At 39.1% G+C, this 18,455-nt stretch overlaps 3 protein-coding genes across 7 annotated transcripts; all 3 read right to left on the bottom strand.

Annotated features, from left to right (window-relative positions):
• Positions 1-597: 597 nt before the first annotated feature.
• dhrs7b (dehydrogenase/reductase (SDR family) member 7B) lies at positions 598-5,912 on the bottom strand. Of its 4 annotated transcripts, none has more exons than XM_067570186.1 (8): positions 4,587-4,725; positions 4,134-4,218; positions 3,049-3,238; positions 2,837-2,955; positions 1,867-2,077; positions 1,588-1,680; positions 1,351-1,503; positions 598-996 (listed from the first exon to the last, which is right to left on the bottom strand). In XM_067570186.1, the coding sequence occupies exons 3-8, from the start codon at positions 3,200-3,202 to the stop codon at positions 791-793; spliced, it is 936 nt and encodes a 311-aa protein (XP_067426287.1). In that variant the 5' UTR covers positions 3,203-3,238; positions 4,134-4,218; positions 4,587-4,725; the 3' UTR covers positions 598-790. The 4 variants fall into 4 exon arrangements, with proteins under 4 accessions (XP_067426287.1, XP_067426286.1, XP_067426288.1 ...); XM_067570185.1 differs by having other exon boundaries at positions 4,134-4,196; XM_067570187.1 differs by lacking the exons at positions 4,134-4,218; positions 4,587-4,725 and adding an exon at positions 5,471-5,912.
• A 428-nt stretch (positions 5,913-6,340) lies between these two features.
• Positions 6,341-10,616, bottom strand: tmem11 (transmembrane protein 11). Of its 2 annotated transcripts, none has more exons than XM_067570189.1 (2): positions 10,466-10,616; positions 6,341-7,908 (listed from the first exon to the last, which is right to left on the bottom strand). In XM_067570189.1, exon 2 carries the CDS (start codon positions 7,899-7,901, stop codon positions 7,392-7,394), a length of 510 nt encoding a protein of 169 aa, XP_067426290.1. In that variant the 5' UTR covers positions 7,902-7,908; positions 10,466-10,616; the 3' UTR covers positions 6,341-7,391. The 2 variants fall into 2 exon arrangements, with proteins under 2 accessions (XP_067426290.1, XP_067426289.1); XM_067570188.1 differs by lacking the exon at positions 10,466-10,616 and adding an exon at positions 9,998-10,152.
• A 1,686-nt stretch (positions 10,617-12,302) lies between these two features.
• Positions 12,303-17,339, bottom strand: natd1 (protein NATD1). Its single transcript, XM_067615644.1, has 3 exons — positions 17,147-17,339; positions 15,015-15,133; positions 12,303-14,165 (listed from the first exon to the last, which is right to left on the bottom strand). The coding sequence occupies exons 1-3, from the start codon at positions 17,235-17,237 to the stop codon at positions 14,049-14,051; spliced, it is 327 nt and encodes a 108-aa protein (XP_067471745.1). The 5' UTR covers positions 17,238-17,339; the 3' UTR covers positions 12,303-14,048.
• Between the last annotated feature and the right edge of the window lie 1,116 nt (positions 17,340-18,455).

The raw sequence follows: 18,455 nt of genomic DNA, 5'->3' as shown, positions 1-18,455 counted from the left end.
TGCAGAGGATCAGATCACAACAGCACTGTCAACACCCCGGCCACTGACCAATCAGATCACTGGAAAAATGGTCATCAACAAGTAAAAAAGAGCAATATGTAGCAATTGGAAAACATTGTACTACTACAATCACCTGACAGATAAATGTTACTGGTTTCTGTGTTGCAGATTCAGATTTTACTCACAAAATATAACAATCAAAATATGATGCATTATTATTCATTAAACAGCATCATATAAAATAGTTAGAATTAAAAGCTCCACCTTGAACAGATGTTTAGTAAATTAAAGTACATTGCGCTAAGTCCTCTCTTTCACTCTTCACTTTAAACAAAAATTTGAATGTAGGACTTCTGCTTTTATTGTGCAGTATTAATAGTTTTACTATTAATAGCTCATAGTTTTACTTCAGAAAAAAAGCACTACCCCAAATCACTAAATCTGATAACCAGCTTTGTGACACCGGGTATCCAGGACGGCCAATGTTAGGATCAGTGAAGCCAGCTCACCCAAAGAGAGCCAGACTGAGTTGAACTTGCTTCGTGATACAGGCCTCTGATCAATAATGAAAATAAACACCATCAGAACCTGTTACAATGTATTTACAAGTTTCTGGTTTATTTCACACAAGCTAGACTAGCAGCACAACAAAAAAAGCCAGTAAGCCAGTAAAAAGTGTTACTGAAGCGCTGCATGTATTCACATCTCGTGTCCATTCAGCCTCCGTGTGAAGCAGTCAGTTTCATGTTTTGATCTGTTTGCCAATGACACCCCCGTGAGCTGCCGGTCCTCACTCGTCTTTAGGTTTCCGCTCCTTGCGGGCGCGAGAGGCCATGAGCTTGAAAAAGAGTGCGGGCCACAGTGTGCGGAGGTAGATGGCCAGAGTGGGTAGAGGTCCTGCCAGAACGACATCTTTGCTCTTCTTACGGACTGCCCTCAGAATGGCCTGAGCCACATCATTGGGGTCCCGGCCCATTGCTGTGGTCTTGTCCAAAACTGAAAGCAGCATTGCACGGACAAGAAACACGTAGCATCAATGATTTATTCCATTTGATCTCATTTCATCTTCTATTTAACTCAGTCTTTAAATCCTATTTATATGCCTTGTGTTTCTTTTATATCTTGTCTTAATGCCTTTTTATGTCTGATGTAAAGCACTTGGCATTACATTGTTGTTGAAAGGTACTTGCTAATGCTTTTGTACACATCCGTTGTTGTACAGTACAGTAAAAAAAAAGCATTTGCCCCCTTCCTCACTTCCTCTACAGTTGCACATTCATCACACTTATTGATATTCTTGTCTTTCCTGTAAACACATTTACACACTTTTTTTTTTTTTTACAGCCTCACCTCCATACTTGGAGCCGTCTCCTGTGACAGCGTTGACCGACAGGTTGGTTCGGATGTACCCAGGACTGATCACGGACACTGGAATCCCGTAACACTCCGCCTCTGCCCGTAAGCAGTCGAAGTAGGCCTGGGTGGCGTGCTTAGAGGCTGCGTCTGTGTGCACAAACCAGAGTCCTGCTTCATTTCCAGTCAACATTTTTTTTCTTTGCTTTAATTAAATGAGTAAAGACAACTCACAAGCTGATCTGTAAGGAATGGCTATCTTGCCCTGGACACTGCTAATGACAACGATGTGGCCGCTGCGTCGGCGAACCATGGAAGGCAAGAGAGCTACGAGGGGAGGAAAGAAAAATGTAAAATGTAAAATATTGTGCTTTCCTAGAAAAATCTGAAAATGTCGTTATTAGTTTATGTATTTCTGACTTTTTAACCCCTTACACTTCATCAACTACTCAAGTTCAGGTAATAAAAAAAGCTATTACACATTCAACAGTCCAGGCTGTGCTCTTCACTGACCTTGAGTGAGAGCAACAGGCCCAAAGTAATTTGTTTCCATAACGTCCCGCTGGACCGAAATGTGGGTATCCAGTATGTTGCCGCGGTAACTGATTCCTGCATTATTGATGAGGACGTCCACTTGTCCATAACACCTCAGGATCTCCTCTGAAGCTCTTTCCACTGAGTCTGTGTCTGCCAGGTCGAAGGTAACGGTGCTGGGAGTGTGAGTCTGGTGGTTGAACAGAGTGGAACAGTTATCTCACCTCTCGCTGCCTTTATGTGATACAATCATTGATCTACATCTGCTTTGAATATAACGCCAGCTGCCTTCAGGCTCCTCTGTGTCAGGAGAGGGGACTCCTCTGACATTGAAGTCACCTGGACCTTTATTTTAGTTTATTACATTGTTGTATTTCAGATTCATATTTTGATCATCTTTGGGGCACTGTACAGTATATGCTGTTATCATGTACATTGTGTAGATTATTCAGGTATCAATATTTAGTACACTCAATTCTGACATCCATGGACTCAGAAATAGTCTATCTAGTTATTTTATATAATTAAGACTTGAATAGCATTTGTGTCTTTAACATTTTTACATCATTATTGGCTGCTGTAACATTAAAATTTCCCTTTAGGGTTAATATCTATCTATCTATCTATCTATCTATCTATCTATCTATCTATCTATCTATCTATCTATCATTTTTGGAGCTTAAAAGTAATTGAAATAGTTAATGTGCAGTGTTGAGAGAGAAAATGTGTTTTCTCATGGTAAAAAGTGGCACTTCTCAGACACAAAAACTTTTTTGAATTTCCAAGTAGGAGTTATGATTAGTAATAAAACTACCTTGAGAAAATTTGATACTTGTTTTAAACTCAAAATTATATACAATAGCTGTTTTACAGTTGTTAAGTATATGGAAGACCATCAGCAGCCTAACTGGTCTATTTGGTCTGATACTGTATGAGTGTGTGCACACACCTGCCGCTGTGTGTCTGTTGAACTTGCTGTAAGCTCCTGAACAACCTGCTGCAGGCGGGTTGCATCTCGTCCACACAGCACGAGCCGTGCCCCTGCAGCGTGGAAGACTCGTGCACACTCTATAACACACAAAAAACACATAAAGCACAATGTCTTAGCACACACAATGACACAGGTTACTATAAGCGTCTCCATGTAAGCTAGACACCGACCTTTCCCGAGTCCAGAGCTGGCTCCAGTGATGACAACCACGGTGTCCTGCAGACTGGTTCCCGCTCTGAGTCGGGCAAGTATCCGGTACAGCAGCAAGACCCCTACACTTGCTAAAGCCAGTGGCAGCAATCCTCCTCCCATGACACGCTCCATGGCTGACAGTCCCTCTCCCTGCTCCACACCAGCTACCTGCAGACACAAACTCACTGTTACAGAAGTCACTGTTAATCACAGAAGACAGTATTCAAATCCATTGCTTTTGTATGGAGATGTCACTCAGCAAAGGTCTGCCTTTAACTGTTTAAAAGAACATTTTCACCCAAAACATAACTGTCCAATGAATTATGAGAACAGCCATCTCTGTTATCATACTTTGTCTGGGAATCATACCATAAAAATTATGTTAAATTAGTCATTTATTAAGGAAATATAAACATTTGCTGGTTACAGCTATAAAAATGTCAAGTTCAGCGTTGTTTTATCAGCTTCGTATGATCATTAGGACGAATACATGAAGGTTTTTTATTACCTGAACATCACATTAAGGAGGCAATTATAAGTCATGATGACTCTAGTAACTTGTAATAAGCATTTCTCGTATTTTTTTGACATTTTAAATATATGATGATTAAAATATGTTAGTTGTAGTGCTTCTCTTTTGTTGATGAAATGGCTTTGTGAGTTTAAAAAACAAAACAAAACAGAAACGTGGCTTTCAACAAGTGTGACCTTGACTTGTGTGCTCTGAAAGCTTTCATGCTCTCATGCCAAGGGGATTGAGGATGTTTTAATGTCCCTGTTTAGTTAAGCCTCTTCCACTTGTTTCCAAATCACAAAACAAACAACAAGCATGGCAACAGTGACAAGTGCTACCATATGATGAACACACATACACACACACACACACACACACACACACACAGCTCAGCAAATAATATGGCATTTAGTCAGTAACAAGTCTCTTGTACTATACTACTAATGGTGAGATTTTCATACCTTCTAGTTGTGTATTAAGGATCTCTGAGGTACATCGCAGCATAGAGAATTAATCAATTATAACAGTCTCCATTTCCTCTGTACTCACTTTTGATTTGTCCTTTAACAGGTGATTTTACCAGGTGGATACTCAACACCTGAGTAAACTGGACTGTATGAAAAAACAGAGGACACTGTGGAAAAAGACACAGCATCTTGCTGCATAAATGTGTGATTTATGAGAAAAAGTAATATTTATACTGAGCTGTGTGTTGTTTAAAACCATAAATATACAAGTTTGCGTGCACCAGTTAGCACGTTTAGTGACGCATACCTGGTTTATGTTAATGACAGTGATAATATACATTCAATATAAAATATGTTAGATGTTAAAACCTTATTTACAACAAAACATGGTGTGCTTGACATGAGCTGTACAGGCAGGCTAGTAGAGAACTTACAACTCAGACGTAAATGAATGGGGACGCTACTGCTAACGTTAGCTTCCACACAGTAACTAACTCATACACTAATGTTAGTTTATACAGTAGTTACAGCTCACCTGAGTAGTTGTCTTGCCCTTCAACACAACAGCGTGGGTCGGTGTTTGTGGACAGTACCGTGCGGGTCTAACAAAACAGTACCCAACGACTGGAGTGGACTACCGGGGTCAGTCGTGTCTCGATAGTAACCCTAGATTTGCGAAAGATATCGCGAGAGTTATCATTTTAACTCAAACCATTTCTCTAACCCTAACCAAGTGGTTTTTATGTCTAAACATAACCAGACCTTAACCACAGCGTTGTCACATCATAAAATATAATTAATTTGTACAATGGCAAACAACGCGCACAATGAAGGAACAACGCGTACAAATCTCGCGAGAGTTTCGCAAATCTAGGGTTACTATCGAGATCTTTTTGTTCTCCGCAAGGACTTATGGGGGTTGAAGTTTTAATAAGCCTATGTGCTGAGTGGCACGTATGGGCTGGCAAGGACTGTTTAGCACGGTGCTTTGCTGCAAATTATCCGTAAATATTTGTCTAGGGTGTTTTTTTTTCCTGCAGAAGAAAATAAGCAGCAAAACCAGGTTAATTTTGAGCTTAAAACAATATTTTTCTTGAAACAGCTGAACTGTTGCAAGGACAGACTGTTCTGAAAAAGCTACTGAAATATTCAGATCTAAATAAAACATGGGTGTGTCACAAGTGTTATTCCTTCTCTCATGGAAAAAGATGCATATGTCAATAATCTGATTATTGATCATCACTGCAAATAGTTTGACACAGTTCTGTGGGCAAATCTTTGGATCACATTTCTCTCCAGGAGATGGTCTCATGTAGCCTATATCTGACTTTTATTCCAGGAAGCCTGAAAAGGACAACAGGAACATGAAAACAAAGATCTGGGAACAACTGGGAAAAAGAGGCTACACTGAATACTGACCTGTCATCCAGCCATCCTTGTGAATAATCTTTTTATGATGACTGGGCTATTCCTATGCCACCAGACCCAGCAGTGCTACTCTAAAATGGTGGATAAACAGCCAGTCCATCAATCAGTCCAACTCCTGTGTATCAGCACTGTTGTCAGAAGCTGTTCAGCTGACAGATAATTAGCCTGCTCTGGTCACAAATCAGCAATCTGATGAGGTTGTCTCAGGCCGTCCCTCTGAGCACTCATTCATCTGCTTCAGCATTTCTGTCTCCCCGTGTCAGGTCTGTTCATCCCATAAAGTAAATGTAAGGTGAGAGGCAATAGCAGCGGAAGGGTTTGCATACTCTGTGTGCAGGAATGCATTTAATTTTATAGTTTATCCTGTGGTTTTCCAGCACCGACACAAAAGCCATGTTAGAGGCAGCAGCCTGGGTCTCAGTTGTCTGAGGAGCTGCTGCTTTTTAACAGCACACAGCTGTTATGTAACGATACAGATTACTGCTGAGAGCACCATTTATGGAGGTAATTTATGGATCCTACAGTCAGGTGGGTGACATTTATCAATGTCAACAGTTGAACATTTCATAATAAATCAGTGTAAAACTTGTCACAAATCCTCCGTTTATGTCAGAAACTGCAGACAAAATATTGTGATGAAGTGAAGGCAAAACTTTAATGTTTGTGTGATTCATTCCTACCTATCAGAGCGGTCTGATGGCATAATGTGTGATGACACCATTTACTGAAACACCTCCAGAATTTTCAAACCTTTAAACTTACAGACTGATTTAATTTCTGACACTTTGAAGAACCTGTTGAGGGATTTACACCAAACTCATCTCTAGGGAACTCTTTATGAACAAACATACCTTAAAAAGATTTTAATTTGCTCATTTCCTGCTGTCACAGAAAAATGGGCATTGCAATGCATTTATTTTTCATATCTGAAATATTCAACTGAATACTGTTACACATCTCTTGTTCTGGCACAACTCATCCTTCACTTCATCTCATGACCAGTATTACCTCATCCTGGGACCCAAAATTTTAAAACTGCTGAACAGCACAAGCACCACTGGATAAACATAACATGTATGAATTTAGAATTTGCTGTGTGATTACTATCTGTAGTGTCAAAACGTGTCTATATTTAAATTTCTATTATCAGGGTATGACTCTATGTTAATGTAATATACATTTTGAGAAGCGTTTTACCTCTACATGTGTGAAAAGGGACTTTTGAAAAGTTAGTCTTTTTAGTGTGTCAACACAGGACATTGAGCCACAATCGCTGTCACACAAGATCTTACTTCCATTCTCTTGAACAAGAAAATCTACATGAACAGGACACAATCTCAAATAAGTTGCAGCTATTTGCTCTTTTCTGGACATCATGTAGAATCCATTTAATGAAAAAAAAAGTAAAATAAAATACAGAAAAGTGAGTTTAAAATATCCTAATGTTTAATGAAAGGGTGATGTACTGATCAGCAAGAAAGGGGTACAGTAAAACTACGAGGGAACGGGTAAAGAGCTTGGTACTCAAAAACATGTCTGTCCGTCTCAACCGCAACACGATTCAGTCCAGAGGAACTTCTGCCATACCCTTGTGCACGAGCTTCTTGTGTGTCAAGGATGCAGGTGGAGGGCACAGGGGAGGAGGCGCAAGGGTACTACAGAGACAAGTGTGCTGTTGTTGTCACATAGAGGTAAAGGAAATGTAAGGGAAAAAACAATTCCTTCTAGTTTTAACTATATCCCTCTGATCAAAGTTCAAAATAGAAGCACCCACCACGTGTGTGTGGAGCTAACTGCTGGGCCTGATCATGACTTCCCCTTCTCTTACATCTGGGGGTGGATAGGTTCTGTTTTTTTTTTCTTTGTTTTTTCCTTTTTCTCCGTGGGTTCTTAAATCCTCTTCAGAGCGCACTCATACCGCATAGAGTTCGTAGATCTTCTTGGCGCAATACGCCAGGGCAGCCAGTGCTATCGTATTATGGAGTCTCTTTCTGTGGATGTCATCCCTGCGTACCAATACCACGGGCGTGGAGGAGGTCAGCGTATGCAGGGGCAGCCGCGAGAGTTTTTGGCTGTCATATTCCACCTGGTACTTGCAGCAGGGGTCAAACTGCCATGAAATCCCGTAGAGGGCAGCACAGGCAACACTGAGGGCGCCAGCAGGCAACGCCACGTAGCGCGAGTATTCAGCGGGCAGTGAAAGTGGCGTCAGGAGGCAAGCGGCACCTGACAACACAGCCGTCTTGTGCAGGCAGTTGCCCACTGTAATCCAACGGGCCGTCTCATCTCCGATCCGTGTGGGCTCAATAACAATGTATTTATACTGGGCCTCCAGTGCCTGCTCCAGCTCATACTCAAACTGGTCCTGCGCATTCTCGCCGTTGTAGATCTCGTGTACAATGTAGCAGTCTGTCGCCGCCATCACTCCCCTGTGCAGAGACAGAAAAACAGGCATGGAAACTGTGAGAGAAAGGATAGGGAGTAGACTCAATACGTCTACGACCTTCAACACCAACCTACCCACTTTTTGTAGATACATCACTTTTGTCTGAAATAGGCAAGAAGACAAACATTCCCAGCTGGTTATTATATCTAAATAATTTCCTAATCAATTCTCCAAGTGGTTAACAATATCACAACACATCATCTGTAACATAAATGATATATTTGGTTTTAGTAAATACAACAACAAAACAACATAACGTGTTTTATCTGCTTCTATGAACATAATGCAAGATTTACAATTAAATTGTTTATATCCATATCAACTACATGAATACATGACTATGATTGTAATGTGTATATTGTGTATATTGCATGGAGATTTTACAGCAGTATGATTTCAATTTATATGTATTCCAACAACAGCTTTGGGAATTCCCAATTGTTATGATTTAACCTCATTTTACATGAATGTGTCCTACATCATGTGTATGCATATTAATTGTTTGATGTGTATACTGGGGCTGACATTTCAACTGTGAAATGTCAAAATTACCAAATGGCAATCACAAGTTTTCTGGGCTAAAAAGGGAAGTCTGAAAAAATTTTTGACCAGTAGCTCTAAAACCTCCACATGAAACACAGCATGAACTTTTTGAAACATTCCTCTCTGGCAAGAGGCTGAGGTCTGTCAAGACCAAAACCTCACGCCACAAGAACAGTTTCTTCCTGCCTGTGGCTGGCCTGATAAACAAGGCCTCAAACTCCACTGACACAGACTCTATCCCTCCCATGGACATTACACATTATATTAACGTAAAACCCCATAATCTCATATTTGCACATCTGTGATCTTTTTTTCTGACACGGTGCATTACATTAATGCAACTTGTATTATTATTATTTATATGTAATAATATACTGTTTACTCCTGGTCAATATTTTGTACTTTTAATTTCATGCTCTTCAATTTAAAATTTAAACCTGTAGCAGCTCTCCTCGGAATATATTTGACACATTTTCATTGTATTTTTTCTTTTTTTTGGATTATTTAGATTTACTTAAATTTGTGTATATTTTTGACTTTTATACATCACAACACCAAAGCAAATTCCTTGTATGTGCAAACCTACTTGGCAATAAACCTGATTCTGATATGTAAAGCTGAGACAAACAACCATTTGATATTTCAGTTTGACAAATAAATTACAATAATTAGTTGATGATTGAAATAATTCTGTCAGTATTTTTTGTCTGTAAATGGATTTTTCTTCATCTTAATTGTATATTTTCTCTAAAGGAGACAAACAAATGCATTAGTGTGTGTGTGTATCAATGTCAACACTATGAGGCCTTCCAGTGCAGCTTGACAAGTAAATTACAATAATTCACTGATAATTGAAATAATTTTCTGTCTTAACACATCTGTAAGTGGGTTTTTCTTCTTCTGAAATGTATATTTTCTCTGAAGGAGACAAATGTCAACACTCTGAGGCCTTCCAGTGCAGGTTGACAAGCAAACACAAAGCTCCACTCGGCTTCAAAGACAGCGTGTTATTGGCTGAAGGAATAAAGGATTTTAAGGCGTTTTGGACACTCAATAAAAGGTTTGTAGGGTGACCGAGCAAAGGGACATGATGTGTCGGTTAGATAAGGCTCGCTCACTCGCTTGCATGGCAGAAAGTTGGAGGACTGGCCGGGTAACTTGAGGAGCGTTTTACTTTCAGAGCAGGTCGACAAACACTCAGCGTAGCTAGTAAAGTGAAGCAAGTGAGTCGTCTGCAACAATGCACGATTAAAAGCAACTTTACGCACAAGTTGTCGGCTGGTGTGAAACAACCAAAACATCACATGAGCTGCTCGTTTGATTCCTGGCTAATAACGTCAGCTAGCTGTGCACGTTAGCCAGCTAATGTTAGCTAACCATGGGATAAAATTCACCCTTGTCGTGCTCGCCATTTAACTTTAAGGCCGACACCATATGCATGTTTGGGATCTAGCGAGCGGTGACATCGACCAAACGATGTATCACATTAAAACATTGTCGTTTAACGGACAAGATGTACAGTAACTGACCTCTCCCTGCTTACTGGGACACCGCGCCTCCTTCCCAGCGACGCCATGTTGGAGATACAAACTGTGATTGCAGCTGACGTATGAGCTGCGCAGCGCACAGCCTTGCGGGTAATGTAGTAGTTCCAGCGGCGTCGACGCATCGCTTGGACGCGATCACGCACTACATTTCCCAAGATGCTATGCAGTCAGGGTACCTGCCTTCACGTATTTTATAATAGCGCAGTGAAGTTTGAGAGGTCAGACCGTACAGATGTAAATAATGAAATGAATGAACGCAAGTATGTAAGAAAAAACAGTTAAACAAGTAATTATATAGGAACTGGTCAAATAAATTCAGGAGACATTTATATATTTAAATAATTAACTGTGCAAGTAGACACAGCTAAATCAGTTACACAATATTGTATACAGTATATAATAAAGTGTCATAATATGTCGTTTTGTGACAAGACAGGTGTTTTTAGTTACCCATAATGTGCCGTCGCGTGCTCTGTCCCTGTGTCCTCGTGCGGCTGCCTGTCCGCGTGCTGTAACCTGAAGCCCTTTGGATGTTACAGCTATATAATGGCCACGTTCAGGAGTGTGAGATCAGCTGAAACCAAATGCGACGCCAGTGACAGCAATTGTAACAGCTTTACGATACAGGGAGTTAAATGACGCATCCGTGACGTATCAATACAGAGACGATCAATAAAGAATATTGGCGATGCTGTCTTTGAAACTGTGTATTTTGAATGGTGTTTAAACCGGGTCGCTCGACTTGTGTAGCAACTTCAGAAGAGCATATTCAAAGATTCCCTCCAGACATGTTTTAAGATGTTTATAATATACTTTAAATAATAATGTGTGTCTGATATGGTTTATCCACAGAAAAGTTCAATTATCTTGTTAAAATCCTTAAAATTACATCTACTCCTTCTCCCTCATTAAAAAAAATCCAGTATCTATAAATGTGCAAATATTGTTTATTTCTGAAGTTTTCCTGCTGGACACAAGATGTCTCCTACTTCAATGTAAAGTCACTTCTCAGTGTTTGTGCATTGTAGGCTTCAAGTTTCCACATCACCTGTGTGTAAATTGGACATCGGATGAGATGGCTCCAAACTATTTGTGATGTCATAAATCATGCTTGTAGGCCCACTCGTTAAAATTTGATTTTCAATAAGCACAGAGAAACTTTCCACATTAGCAGATGAATGTGAAAACAGCCTTCTAGTGTCAAACTCTGCACATACATCATTCTGCACAGTGAAGCTCAAACATCCAAGTGAAGTAACAATATACGAAACAAATTTTTGAGTGGAGGTTGACTTTAATGTCCCATAAAGAATCTTTTAAACTGATGTAGGACATTTGGAGAAACAGGTCTAACTACTATTGCAGTGTTATGTCACTGTCCACACAGCCAGCAATGAAACTGTGGCGGACAGACACCAAATTGACTATTGTGGTTCCTAACCTTTTTTTTTTCTTCATATTACCACTTGAAGTGGCAGAAGCTGGATGTTTCAACCATTTATTCATAACTTTTAGCTATTTCAACTTATCTGTTTGCTTTCTAACTGGTTTTAATGCACTCTTAATCGCAGTATGTGGTGACTTAGGTTGGTGGGAGGTGTGTCCCATGAAGTCGGCTTCAACACAGATATGTGGATATAGTTATTTATGTACCAAATCATAGTTTCCATTTTTTCAAATTATTTGAGCTATTCCACGATCTTCACAAGTAGCCTAACCCTAGTCAGGAAACACTGCTCCATATCAAACCTTAACTGGATAGATTTCTACCAGAGAAGATATGACTGTTTATATGGTGAGGTCAAGTTAACAGAGTGAAGCATATGAGTAAAATAATCAAATAAATAATAAGATAAACTCTCATTGTGTTAATTTACATTGATCAAAATGGCACTAAAATCAAACTACTGCTCATTTTTTGGCCTTTTCAGGACAATATCTGCCAGTGTAATTCTTGAAATTACCACCGGATGGTGCCAAAGCACATCTTTTTCAAATCCTACACCTAGTCGCTTTTATTGTTCCCCTCCTGCATCAACAGATCAGAAACATACTTTAACGGAGTTGGCAAAGGCTTCAATAGATTTGCTGAGGGAGTGTCTCTGCAGACAGAAACAACAATAGCTGGCAAAACGAAGTGTAACTCTAAATACATATAACTTGCATATTATCAGGATATATCCATTCAGACAGTGATATTTGCACTCTGGATAGAACATTAATGTTATCAAATCTCTTTAAACTCAGCTGTACATGCATCTTACTCTGTTTAACCATAAACACATACTTTGACGTGAATAATGTGGTTTATTTATTTGTAGACAACAAGAATTGACCAAAAAAAAAGTTTCAAGCACAAAACAATATAACAAGAATTGGTACATTTTGACGCATGTGGTAGAGCAGCAGCCCAAAACTGTTAAATCAGGCAGTTGTGAAGAAACTTACACACAAATACATAAACACAAAAATGAAACAATACCTTGAATACCTTGGCCTATCAATAGGTGAGTGTCACCTAACGAAAAGTGTTACAAAGGGAAAGTTGTTTCCTGCAGTTACCTCAAAGTGATTCTTACAGCAGACAGGTTCTGCCTTGCATGTTGTCTGTCCTGCCAGTGTTTGAGTTACCTGAGGTATTTTTCTCTTCAACACTTGAGATTGTCAACAGCAAAGGCTCCTGAAGAGCCAAAACAGAGAAACCACAGTAAAACATGTTTTCAGTTATTTTTTTCTCATATAATGATATTTATCATTTTGACATCAGCGGGCTTAAGAAGCCTTGTGGGCAGATGAAAAAAAACACAAAAAAACCCAGACCCAACAACAAGGAAAACTGGTGTGTAAGCCTCGACCACCCAGTGTCATTTTCCTGAATGACAGAACAAAGGATGTAAATGCCCTGAATATAGATAGCAGTGCTGTTTTTGAAATGCTGGTTTGAGCAGAGATGTTTATCCATATCCACACTGAAGTATTGCACCGCACAGTGACAGGCTTCAGACCCACTTTTTCACATGTGTGTCTTTCATATTCAACACATATGATAGAGAAAATAATGAGTTAAGTCTTGAAGCTTGGTCAGAATTACCCTTGCAGAGAGTAAAAATCCTCAATTTGTGTTCTTTGGTTCTGAATCAGGATCTGTTTATAAAACCCTCTACCATTGACTAATCAATTTATGGCTCCAAACAAGTTTATAGAGTAACACTGGAACCAAATTAAGAGTTTGGGGAAATAAATGTCTTCAAAATACAGATTATATATTTTTTAAGTACCCATTACCCACCAAAGTTATGCATATACCTCTTTGCAGTTACTTAGAAAAGAAACGCATCTTTTGAGTCGCATGACGTTTCAAAGATACTTTTAGCATTCACAGCCTACTAAACAAGCATTTCAGCCCTAATTTCAGCAATTTCTAAGATTGAAGTTGAAAGTAAATTGGAAATTTTTTTAAAAAAGACAAAAAAAAATATCAAAAAGGGGTTGAAATATAAAAGTCATCAGCATTTGAGTGTCAGTGAAGCAATAATTGGTTCCATTAAAATCACCACGGAGAAAGACACCTGGGTCGGTCATCTTGTAGCACCGCTCACAACCAGTGAGTCCGAAGGAGGACAGAAATTTGCGGCATAACACGTGACTCCCATGTTCTCTCAATACATGACGAACCCTGTCTTCCAGCCGGTGATGTGTTTACACCCTGAAGGTTTCTGTCTGAGGTAACAGGCTCCTGCTTTGGTTAGTTTGTTTACTCATGTTTTTACAAGTCGTGACCAGCTGATTCCCTTCCTGTTTCTGGTGAGCACGTGTCCCCGTGTTATGGACAGAACTGACCAGTCGACCCAACATTCAGCTTGCACAAAAGTCTTCCTGTGAGATCAGTTGCCTCTAGATTCACTCAGTGTCATGTGTAACAATGCCTGGAAGGTCCTTTGTTGTTTATCAGCCTTTAACTCCAAAGCATGATGCCATATTTCTCTCCTGGGAGTCTCTTCCTCCTTCTCTTGTCTTTTGGTGCCATGTCGGGTCATTGATAAATATGTTCGAAGTACTGAGGCTGAGGATTTTCTTTGACGTATTTCTGAATGTACCAACAGGTCAAGTGGGCCTTCAGATCCTCTTCCACCACAAAATCCATGGCTGCCTGCCATCACAGAAGCATAAAATCACAATCTGACAAGAATTATATGGAAATTGTGGTCATAGATTTAAATTTTTTAGCACTCATTGTAGCGCTGTAACAATTAATCGATTAGTTGATCGACAGAAAATTAATCGCCAACTATTTTGTTTATTTATTTATCGTATATTTTGTCATTTTTTAATAAAAGAAAATGTCCAAATTCTCTGATTCCAACTTCTCAAATGTGAATATTTTCTAGTTTACTTACTCTTCAGAGACAGTTAACTAAATATCTTTGGGTTGCGGAGTGTTAGTCAGCACAATAGACATTTGAAGACATCATCTTGAGTTTTGGGAAACATTAATCGACACTTTTCACCATTTTGGATATTTTATAGAGCAAATCATTAATTGTGAAAGTAATGGACAGATTCATCAATAATGAAAATAATCATTAGTTGCAGCCCTATCTCATAGTACATCTTGTATTACACACTTAAAATTCAACTACAGGACGTGTGCTGGACTACAGTAGCCAGATAGAACTGGTAAAACTTTCATAATGAACCAGGTTGGCTTGTTAAATGATTTATTCATGAGCACATAATCCCACTCACTTTAAACTGTGAATGAGGTTTAACGGTTCATGTGTCAGAAATGTTTAATTTACAATTAATGATCCAAATGTTAACAAAAGGTAGCCCAATCCAAACAATTCAAAACAGGATTATTATTTTAAATTATGATAAATTGAGATACATGCAACATACTGGTTTTACATCTATAACTCAAACCATTAAACAATGCATATGAGCATACTTAAAATTAATATAGTTGATTATGAGAATAATCCGTTTTTATGGGCTGTACCTTGGCCAGGTGTTTGGCAATTCCTCTCCCCCTGTAAGCATCTGGAACTTCAGTGTGTTGCAAGTCCACCGTCTTCTTCCCAACATATTCATACAAAAGAACTGCTCGATCGTGAGATCCTGAGGGGAGACAGAAGTCAACTCTCTTGTTTGTTTGACAAATTTGTCTCCACTTAGTTTCCTACAGCTACTTCACCCCATCTTGCTTGGGGATATTAATGATACTTTAAAATGTAATTATCAATGTTCAAGGGCAAAGTTTATATAGCAGATTTTCAAAAATTGCTCACTTACATTTGACAATAACACAGAGAAACTAGTAACATGACTTCTACAGTATCTTATGCATGCTGCACAATTTTATGCTGTGCTAACTATAAAATCTGGGCACTAAAAGCTGAGTATAAGTAGCCCATTGGCTAAGTTATTGATCCAGTTGGTAGCTGCTGCTTACGATCTACAGTACCAGTTGAGAGTCATGAATGGGATAGTGTGTCCAAACTTTTGACTGGTACTGTACATATAATACAAAATGGCTGCTCAATAAGACAACACAGAAGTGACTTAGTAGTGATTACTCAGTCGCCTGATTTCATGTAATGTGGTGCCACAGTCAGTAGCCTACGTATATCCTTAAATAACACATTACCTAGTTTTGTCTCGTGATACCAGACAATTGGAGATCTCCACCTGCTGAAGTCTGGGGATTTACCTACCTTAAATGCAAGGTAGTTGCTTGAATGGTAGTGAGAACGGCCGCTAACAAACCTACACCTACACAACCTACATTTTGTCAAGGACACGCCTTATCAGAAATGATGCTCTCCCCCAATTCTCCTCCATAGTGAAATGCATGTCACTACCCCAATATGAAGGGCTGCCCTAAAGACTTTGGACTGGTTCTGCAATGCAGGTTTTTTTTTTAAATCTCTAATTGTTCTTACCCAATTTTAATAACAAAACCTGGGAGATTATCCTCAGTCTCTATGAGCGAAGCATTTAGAGATTGACCTATGAGTCTAAACTGAGCCAGGTAGAAACAAGAGCTTGTGGAAAAGAAAGGTGTTGCTGGGTGGAGAGAGACAGGTTGATAAAGACCATTCAGGGAAGAATAGCTTCCACACAACTGTAATGGACTACATCATATAAACTCTTTAATGACTAAAAGTTATTTCCTTAACATTAAATGAAACTGACCTGGAAATATACGCACATTAACACACCTGTATATAGGGCTGGGCAATATATGGTGATATGGTGATAAGTGTTGTCTTTTCCTTGTTTTAAAGGCTGCGTCATAGTACAGTAATGTAATTTTATGAACTTACCAGACTGTTCTAGCTGTTCCATTGTTTGCCTTTACCCACTTAGTCATTATATCCACATTAATGATGATTATTTCTTGTTTAATTAATTTGTGAAAGCATCATTAGTCATCCCTACAATATTGTCACAATATCGATAGAGATATTTGGTCAGAAATATTGTGATATTTGATTCTGCCCAGCCCTTCCTGTATATTAGTATGTCCTCATAAACTGAAAGATCAAATGCCAAAACATGAGGCGATTAGTTTTAAACTAAACCAAAACTGTATAAATCCCTGCTTTGATATTGTTATTTTGGTACAATATCAAAGCAGGGATTTATACAGTTTTGGTTGTCACAACCCATTTATGGGTCTGACTGATACACTGACAGATATATAAACAAAGTATTAGCAGTGATTGGTCTTTTAAGCGTGACATTTGGGGTTTGGGGAGAAGAACTACCAGTTGTTCTCAGGGAAACTTCTCAGAAGAATTGCTGATGTGCAGAGAAGCTAAATAACCTTCTTCTTTTGTCTTTTGTGGCTGGATGCTATTGAAGGTTGCATATTTGCTGTCAGGAATGGCACGAAGAAAAATGTTTTCTCGTCGTGACAAACAGACTTCGACCAAACCCTGCTGTCTGTTCAGCTCCTGACACGAAATACAGTCGGAATAAAGCCCTGACAACCTCTATGTCTGAAATGGCAGCTGGAGTAATCAGTGAGGGCTCGACGAAGATGTTAGCAGCAAGGAAAGCTACACCAACCTCAGAGCTAGCACTAGCCAGCTGCCGTGCTAACGTTTGTTTACACGTTGAACGTACCATTGAGTCTTATGACAAACTGCCGACGCTTTCTATCGTGCTCCACCTGGATCTGAGAGTTTGCGTCGAAGGCTTGGGCTGCCTGTGCCATAGTAGCTGGCTAAAGTTGACGGTTTTTGCGATGCTACTCTGCGGCGTTGTTAACCAGAAATGGCTACATGGAATGATGAAGGCAAAACATCCAACCAAATCAGCTGTGAGGTCACGTGACATCCAGCCAATCAACGACGGGCTTGTCAGAGAGGAAGAAAACAGTGCAGAGAGCTGTATGTAAATAATAAGGCTAATATTTCAAATCCTACATAACATACTCTATACCCCACTAATGTGTTTGTTTCACGGTCCTTTTAGTACCAAAGTCCTTATTTTTGTTACTGTACTATCACCGCAGCTCAACTGTGAAACACAAAGAGGGAACTTGATGCTTAAAGACTGTAAATGTGGCAGATATCCTTTTGATATGACTAACTCAGACTGCTGAAGCCTCATATAAGCTTCAGATACATTTTTAAAAAAAAATTTGAACAAATTGACTGTGTGGGCACACTGTGGATTTTGGCCCCCATCACCTACATTGAAAGCACATTTGAAGGGGATCTTTAAAAATTATAAACCTATCCTTTAACTCAGAGAAAACTATCTTGAACAAGTTTCATTGATAACTTATAATTAATAAATAGTTATTAACATTTAGTAGTTTAGTTTAGTTTAGTTTAGTTTAGTTTAGTTTTGTTTTGTTGACTCGTTCAAATGTGAATTTTATGGGTTGAGATTTGGAGAAAGGGGACAATTTTTGGTGAGAATTAATTTCTATATATAGTAAAAATATATGAAAGCCCATGAAATATAGGCAGTATTATTATTATTTGAGATATTATATTGATGGCAAATCTCTGCTGTTTGCAGGTAGTACATTTTGGCATTGGCAGTTTATTATATGATTAACTAGTACAGGAGTGTAATGTGCCAATACTGTTAAAATAGCAAGGTTTTAAATGTAGAGGACATGGTTGCAACACTTTTCACATTTTTCTCCAAATGCCATTACATACACACACACACACACACACACACACACACATACAAACACGGTGGCGGTAGTTTTAATCTCTATAAAGAAAATAGAAAAACCAAAAAATCAATTTTTCACTTACCTCAGAATGGGAAATCAGGCTGTAAACTGTAAGTTGTAAGGCCGCTTGCATGTGTGAGCCTTGGACCAAAGGTTGGTCTTCACATCTGATCACCACTTTTCTGTGTAGTAATCCTGTTAAGCTGTTGGATTGAAGGAGTTTTAAATGTTGAACTA

The sequence above is a fragment of the Thunnus thynnus genome, chromosome 17 (genome assembly GCF_963924715.1).
Source record: "Thunnus thynnus chromosome 17, fThuThy2.1, whole genome shotgun sequence".
NCBI lineage: Eukaryota > Metazoa > Chordata > Actinopteri > Scombriformes > Scombridae > Thunnus > Thunnus thynnus.
The sequence above is the reverse complement of the archived record's forward strand: the minus strand, read 5'-3'. Positions and strand labels throughout refer to the sequence as shown.